An 8,290-nucleotide genomic window follows, 5' to 3' on the forward strand; every position below is an offset into this window, starting at 1 on the left:
AAAGGAATCCCAGTGCCCCCCTTTTGTAAAAATTTCGGCCAGTGCCCCCTGCCGTCCTCTGAACGCCCACGTTGAGAACCGCTAGTGTAAATCATGAGCATGAACACCTAGGCCTTTGCTGATAGAATCACATTTAATCACATTTAATGAGACTCAACATGCACATATAAGAAATAATCAACAAAAATTATGGTCTGAATTGTTACCGTGTTAGTGGATGTGCAGATCTATCGAAAACCTACACTGGGTTCAGCCATACTCAATAAAATTAAAAAAGTAGGAATATGTAGGAGGAAACAAGAAATATTCAAAATCATGCAGTGGAAATGCCTGACTGTTGTGGCAACAATCATCAAGGAGCATGTCTGTATTCACAAATGTATGAGGACCTGTACCATTCAAAATACTTTGAACCACCTGTGACCCATGTTTGACCATTAAAGTAGCAAAACTGTGTCCCTTTACATCATGTCAGTAGAATCTTGAATAATGTGCTTTAGTTCATTCATGGGCAAAAATGAGCTCAGCCCATACATGTGTGGAATACTTTACGTGTAATATGACAAATGAATTCAAAATTATTCACACATCTTTATTTTTCCCCTTTTGTTCTAACTTAGGGTTGTATCAATGTATTGAAGAGGTCAGACCAGACTTGGAGCTCATCATCATCATAGGTAAATGTTTATTGTTTTTTGATATACCACAAACATTTCTATCTTAAATAATTTTTGATATACCACTAACATTTCTATTTAAAATTTGGCTATAAAATAAGGATTTCATTTCATAATATTGTTTTTTGATTTTTGCAGGTGAATCATATGGATAATAATAATAATAATAAAAAGATCCTTTTATTTTGAATTTTTTCAAAGATAGACGGTAGTCCTAATGTGATTTGGTCATTTGAAACACCTTAACAGCCGCCCACACTGACAGATCGCAGTTAAATATCTGCTAAAACATACTTTGTTTCCGTCTGGATTAAGGCGGAAGCTGTGCACTCCCTCTTTGCTCAATTCTGTTACAACAGCTTCCGCTATGACGTTTCTGAACTGGACCTTTGTGCTTTTTGAGCCACGTGGTGTGGGAAAATGAAGTATCATCTGACTTTTTCCTGAATTAAACGATAGTTTACCAGGCTAGTCTGTCTTCGGTTGCAATATAGACACTTAACTTAACCTAATGTGTAACCTCACATGCAAAAGCGCGGTTCTGAAGAACCGGGTAAAATCTGTTCGCCGAGGTGCATTTCCGTTCTGCAGTCATTGGATAAAAGGGGCGGGAATGGAGGGTGAGGCCTAACGGCTCCAAAATGAATTTGATTGACAGCTTATCGGTCCAATCGCACATATGCAAGTTAAATCTCATTGGTAGAAATCTACATCTGTAAAAAACAGATACATAACATAGCCAATGGAAACGTGAGGTGGGAGGCTCTATTGTTCTATAAAGGAGAGAAACGACACAGTTAGTACGCATTTACAGGCAAACCAAAGCAGATTTTGTTGACGTAGTACACCGAGTTATCAGCAAAATGAGGGAAATTGTGCATCTTCAGGCTGGCCAGTGCGGAAACCAAATTGGTGCCAAGGTAAGCGAACCTGTGTTGCTGCAAATTGATTTTTACATCAAATGTTTTTGTTCTTTGTCATAAAAGCCGGCTCTTTGTGCTCCCTGCGCCTCCGTAACCACACCCTGGGAATATCACTGTGGCCTACTTTCTCGACTCGACCATTAACTTGCTCTAAAACATGAATAGATGTGGGAGAAGCCGTGGAAGCATTCATTTTTGTCGCGGTAGCTGCAGATGTATCCATTTTAAGGATTTTTTTTATTTTTTTATTTTTCCCCTTTTGTTTTTCAATGTTCAAAACCCTGTTCAATAGTATCGTGTGGGTTCAGCTTGAAACTACACAAACGATGCTTGAAACCCCATTCTTTAATCTTTAGACATTTGGAAATGTCTTGGTGGGGAAAAAAGGAAGTAGTCACTAAGACGTAGACACCAAAAGCTCATCACATTGTGGTGTGTAATGGCCGATTATGCAACTTCAAAAACATTTAAAAATTGGCTATATTTTATTTATTTATTTATTTATTTATTTATTTTTTATTGAGGCGGCTGAGGCCTACTAGTTGCTGGCTTTGAATGGCGCCCGGCATCTGCGAGGACGGTTAGTGACGTAGCTGGGAGGTTTGAAATTCATAACCTCCTCAACCAATAGGGGCGTGAAGGTGCGCGCTGCGGCGGGAAGGGACGTCAACGTTGAAATGGCGCCCTAATCTGTGTTTTTTTTTTTTTTTTTTTTTTTTTCTCCCCTCCCCTCGGTGGTTTTGCATCTTTGTATATAGATTTAATTTTTTGTGTGTTCTAGTTCTGGGAAGTCATCAGTGATGAACATGGCATTGACCCAACTGGTACTTATCATGGAGACAGTGACCTGCAGTTGGACAGGATCAATGTCTACTACAATGAAGCTTCTGGTAAATATTACTGTTTTTATTTGGCTCAATAGACCAGTGTTGTATTCCAGCCTAATTTTGTGCTGCCTCTACTGTAAAGGTGGAAAGTATGTGCCACGTGCCGTGCTTGTGGATCTGGAGCCAGGAACCATGGACTCTGTGAGATCTGGACCCTTCGGCCAGGTCTTCAGGCCAGACAACTTTGTTTTTGGTGCGTTGCTTACAGTTTAAATCAAAACTCGTGCTACCTATGAAAATGTCTTGAGTAAGAATTTTGGCCCTCTATTTGCAGGTCAGAGTGGTGCCGGCAACAACTGGGCTAAAGGCCACTATACAGAAGGTGCCGAGCTGGTGGACTCTGTCCTGGATGTGGTCAGGAAGGAGGCTGAAAGCTGTGACTGCCTGCAGGGATTCCAGCTCACACACTCCCTCGGTGGTGGTACAGGCTCTGGCATGGGTACACTCCTGATCAGCAAGATCCGTGAAGAGTACCCTGACCGCATCATGAACACCTTCAGTGTAGTTCCTTCCCCAAAAGTGTCCGACACAGTCGTCGAGCCCTACAACGCCACATTATCAGTCCATCAGCTTGTAGAGAACACAGATGAAACCTATTGCATTGACAACGAGGCCCTGTATGACATCTGTTTCCGCACACTCAAACTCACAACCCCCTCATACGGTGACCTCAACCACTTGGTCTCTGCCACCATGAGTGGTGTCACAACCTGCCTGAGGTTCCCTGGACAGCTCAATGCTGACCTGCGCAAGCTGGCTGTGAACATGGTGCCATTCCCACGTCTGCACTTCTTCATGCCAGGTTTTGCTCCCCTTACCAGCAGAGGCAGCCAGCAGTACAGATCACTCACAGTACCTGAGCTCACCCAGCAGATGTTCGACGCCAAGAACATGATGGCTGCCTGCGACCCGCGCCACGGCCGCTACTTGACTGTGGCTGCCATCTTCCGTGGCCGCATGTCCATGAAGGAGGTGGACGAGCAGATGCTCAATGTCCAAAACAAGAACAGCAGCTACTTTGTAGAATGGATCCCAAACAATGTCAAGACTGCAGTCTGTGACATTCCTCCTCGTGGGCTCAAAATGGCTGCCACGTTCATCGGCAACAGCACAGCCATCCAAGAGCTGTTCAAGCGCATCTCTGAGCAGTTCACAGCTATGTTCAGGCGCAAAGCTTTCCTCCACTGGTACACCGGTGAGGGTATGGATGAGATGGAGTTCACTGAGGCAGAGAGCAACATGAATGACCTGGTGTCTGAGTATCAGCAGTACCAGGATGCCACTGCTGAGGAGGAGGGAGAGTTTGAGGAAGAGGGTGAAGAGGATTTGGCCTAAATTCTTCTGTCAATGTTGTTCCTGTTTGTCCTGTTAACTTGTGACTTCTTGCAATTATCTGTGTTCTAAATAAATGAGTTCTCGACACAAATGTTTCTGGTTTTTATGTTGTGCACTTATTGGTTGGATATTTTGTAGTAGATTAAGTGAAGACAATTTTATTTTCAGCTGTAATGCATGCAGGATTGAGACAGAAACCATAAGAAGGGGATGGCTGGGAAACCCTATAAACCGGAGTTAAATGAAGGTTTTTTTTGTTTTTTTTATTCCAGTTCAGACTTTAGGGTCCCCTGCAACTTTAAGACTTTTATCAAAGGGCAATAGAACATCTGGAACAAGTCATCTAGGGAGTTGGACTTCTACAAGCATATGGACAAATTTTTATAGCTTTAGTTTAAATATTTAAACTCGAGTGGAATTCATTTTTCTTAAAACTGAAAAGCTACCAGTAGTTGACCATCAAAATATGCAAATTTCTTGGTCAACAACTTAGAATTAACTTTACAACTTAAGTTGCCTTTCTTCTAAGCCTGTTGAGATGTGAAATGAGTCCACTAGGTGGCAGTGTTGGCTGTGCTGTGGTCAGAAGTGATCTTTGCTCAAAGGCCTGATGAAGTCCCCTCCCATTGCAGTGGAAAACCATTGACATCACTGGTAGTGGACGGTTCCCTGTAGGTCGTTTTAGGGAATGGCTGCTAATTGGGATGAAGCTTAGAGTTTCCTCACAGGTTGGAGGGTTACGTTCTGCCATGTGGAGGCTAAAGGATCCAACTGAGACCAGCTTTACCGCTTCACGAAAATGAAAGTGACGAGGCTCAGCCTTTTGAAATGGCAGCCATGTATTTGCAAGACATCTTACTGGCAGGAAGATCTTATGCAATATTGTTGCTGAAACAAATTTCTTGTTTTACAATAACTATGTGGTCTTACCCAATATCCCTGCTTGACTGCAAGTGAGAAAATTTTGTAGCTTTTACTTGAGCTTGAATTTTCATTCACTGCAAGATCAAAGATAGTGGGAAGATTTTAAGATTGAAAGTTTTCAACAAGCAATCCTACTCAACTTCCTATTTACTGGTTGCATTTAAATGTCACCTCACTAAAAACATAAAAATAACCCTCCCATTATACTTGAATGTCCTGCTTAGCATGAGATTACACAACATTCAACCTGCAGAAAAGCATAAAACACACACAGTCTGTGTGCTGTGTTTACAACAGTCTCTTTTGACAGAAATCCATTGCATGGTTTTTAGTGGCTTGGAATGCAATGTGTGACTGAATTGAAATTATTTTTTTATGAAATGCCATGAGACAACATTTGTTCTGAACTGATTCTACATAAATATACCAAATTAAGTTGTATTAATATAATTATTATGGCTGATAACATTTGCACCTATATTTTGTTTTACAAGTACAAACTTGTTTTATTTGGAATTTTATGTGATAGACAAAAATAAAAGTTTATGCATATGTGTAAAGTGAAAAGAAAATTATAGCTTTCAATATTTTACAAATCCAAATCTAAAAAGTGGTTGTGAATTTGTATTCAGCTTCCATGTCACTGCAGGTCTTTTGGCCAGCCTTCCACATCTACAAACAGTAAGATTTGTACATGTGCAGGTAAGGTCAAGTATAGTCAGACTGTGTGGAGAGCAGCTGTGAACATCAGTTTTCACATTCTCCAACAGGTTCTCAACAGTCCACAATAGCACCTTGGAACTATAGAATAACTAGAATTACGATAGGATTTTAATATTTGTGTCACTTTCTCCATCTGATCTTTAGAAAGAAGCTATTATGGCTCAGAACCTGCGAAAACAAATATTTTTTTCTGATCTTACTTCATACACCCTCACATAAGAAACGTTTTCACCACAGGGGGGCGCTACTGTGCCATGTTTCAAAACAGCTATAAACAACTTATCTTTTTTTTCTCATGTGTTTTTCTACACTTGTTGTGGGTTGACTTTAAAACATCATGTTTGTTCTAAAGTAAATGAAAGGATGGGACGATGTTCTAAATGGGGTTCAATGAATGAGACATTTCTGAAGATTTTCTGTCAAATCTCTTTTCCCGTAAAAACTACATTAACTACATTAAGTCTTTACAGCTTTTACTGACAGGCCCTCTGCACCACATAGGAACTACTCTAATTACCTGTAGTATTTTAGTAAAATCAGAAGATGAAAACACATCATGAAGTTGGCAGCTCAGAGTTTTCTGAGCATCTGTGTAACATTTATTGTAAATGTGCATGGGCAGGAATCCTGGAATAACTGCTGTAGTGTCACAGTGATTGTGTGAAAGGAGTTGAGGAAGTGACCTGGCATTCTGTATGCTGACAGACAGACGACACTTCCTGTCTCCTGCAGAGAGGTTCTTGCGGGTCTACATTGCATTGGAGAGTAATGAGTAGATCTTGTTCCTGTGTTTATTTTTGTACTTTAAACTAAAGCCACAAAAATAGCCTATGTAGAATATTTCCATCTACAGTCAAACATGTCATTCAAATTAACCTGAAATGAATAACCAATTTTGTTTTGTATAATGGTTTTGTCTTCAAAACACTGATCCATTTTCTTCAACCCACCTGCAGGCCTGTTAGATCCTGACTCAGGCAGTAATATGAACACAAACTGACATTCAAGAAAATGTTTCACATAACCCTTATATTGAATTCCCTTGTTGTGCCTCCAATAAAGAATCTAAATTGCCAGGAGGGGCAGGTACTTTCATCAGAATGCTGAGGGGCTTTCAGACCAACATAGCAACACAAAGCATCTGCTGTAAGTTTATTTGAAACATTACACTTCCCAGCCTTTGCTTTTTGAGTTTTGTTTTTTTTTGTATCTAAAGGAAATCAAAATCATTGAGATCAGATGTTCTATGCTGCTGTCAGACTAAATTTAAACACTGTAATTCAGAAACAGTCTGTTTCCTACTGAATGAGGCAAGACTTTGCTTCCACACGCACAAGAGATACTCGTGTGTGTGCGTGTGTGAGTGAGTGTAGGTGTATGTGTGTGTAGGTGTGTGTGTGGAAGTTTTAGGCTGCACAAGAGTATCTCTTGCTCTCAGGAAGGAGCTTATCAACATCCACACACAAGTTGAATTGGTGTCTGAAGTTTATGTCCACTGCAAAAGAAAGAAGAGAGAGAAAGAGAAAGGGAACCAGTGCAGAAGATGCAAGGTGACAGAGAAAGGTTGAACAAAGCAGTAGGATGAAAACTGCCTCCTCCTGCATCTCCCCACTAACCTGCAGTCAAACAATCGCGATCTCCACACCCCTTTGTTCAGGACTCTCATCAGTCTCGCAGTGGGGGGTGTGGTCAGAAAGAGGAGGAAATTGCTCTGAATTTGGAGGTAATTGAAAACACCTATATCCCCCCTGCGTCTCCATCTTTATCTGCTTTATAAACCTTCACACCCCTTCTTTCTCTCTGGCGCCCACTTTCTACACCAATACTGTCCTAATGGCACCCCATACCCATCCTGCCCTCCATCTCCTATTGGACTGAATTGATGCAAACGATTGTGTGTCCATTTGCCGTCTGAAGGAGAGGTTACCCACTTGTGTGCTATGCCCACTGTTTTCTGCCCTTCTTTCCCCAATTGCAGGTATTGATGCCCTGCTATTGTTCCCCCCTGCCCAGGGGGTGGAGTGGTTTGTGGGAAAATTGGGGGACCCCTCAGGTGTTTGATGGCTTTTATTGATTCACACCAGACTCTCCATCTCCTATTTACAGAGTGCTATGCTGTGCGAGCTTTACAGATAGCAGCTAAACCGCAGAGGTGGTTATTGTTAAACGGCATTATTCTGTTTTAAAATGTAGAGGAGCACTTTTTGCCTTTGTGGGTGTGTAAGTGTGCATGCTGCTGATCGATGCTGTGTCTCAAATTAAAGATGTTCTGATTTCTAATGTCTAATTAATATAACTCCTGGTTACTCAGAACTCCTTCAATTCTCTCAGCAACAATTCAAGCACTTTCAACTTAAACTACCAACCATGAAAATAGAGCCCTAATAATCCCTGCAGCTTTCATTCCTTGTTCATGCTGTTCTTTTCTCTGAAGTTACAGTTGGGTGCAATGTAATTATGTTTGTGAAAACTCTTCTTTGTTTCTTTTTTGACACTCTTGAGTGTTTTAGATTATTAAACCAATTTCAGTATCAGATAAAAAAAAACAAGAGAAAATTAAATAAGCATTACTCTATAGGGAACCATTAGTAAAGTTACACAGTAATAATGAACAGTAATAGTTTGGGCTAGTTAGCCTGTTATAAGACAAATGTCTAGTTAAGCTAAATATTTAGCTAGCATGGTTAGCACATTTCTTAGTTAACCAATTGAATATTTAACTCACTAGCTAAATTGACTTCAAATCAAATCATTAGCTTTAAACTGAACATTTATATTGCTAGCTAAATTAACTTAAACTAAATATTCAGTTTGAAGCTTA

At 40.6% G+C, this 8,290-nt stretch overlaps 1 protein-coding gene across 1 annotated transcript; it reads left to right on the plus strand.

Annotated features, from left to right (window-relative positions):
- Positions 1-1,456: 1,456 nt before the first annotated feature.
- LOC106959699 (tubulin beta-1 chain) lies at positions 1,457-3,913 on the plus strand. Its single transcript, XM_015052448.1, has 4 exons — positions 1,457-1,597; positions 2,382-2,490; positions 2,570-2,680; positions 2,762-3,913. Exons 1-4 carry the CDS (start codon positions 1,541-1,543, stop codon positions 3,820-3,822), a joined length of 1,338 nt encoding a protein of 445 aa, XP_014907934.1. The 5' UTR covers positions 1,457-1,540; the 3' UTR covers positions 3,823-3,913.
- Positions 3,914-8,290: the final 4,377 nt, after the last annotated feature.

The sequence above is a fragment of the Poecilia latipinna genome, unplaced genomic scaffold (assembly GCF_001443285.1).
Source record: "Poecilia latipinna isolate Pla-1442-1.1 unplaced genomic scaffold, P_latipinna-1.0 Scaffold1110, whole genome shotgun sequence".
Taxonomy (NCBI): domain Eukaryota; kingdom Metazoa; phylum Chordata; class Actinopteri; order Cyprinodontiformes; family Poeciliidae; genus Poecilia; species Poecilia latipinna.

Excerpts from the sequence above, each read along its gene's own strand:
- LOC106959699 (XM_015052448.1), top strand. The coding sequence starts at position 1,541 with ATGAGGGAAATTGTGCATCTTCAGGCTGGCCAGTGCGGAAACCAAATT. Across the intron at positions 1,598-2,381 it reads GAAACCAAATTGGTGCCAAG|TTCTGGGAAGTCATCAGTGA; the intron begins GTAAGCGAACCT and ends TGTGTGTTCTAG. Across the intron at positions 2,491-2,569 it reads CTACTACAATGAAGCTTCTG|GTGGAAAGTATGTGCCACGT; the intron begins GTAAATATTACT and ends TCTACTGTAAAG.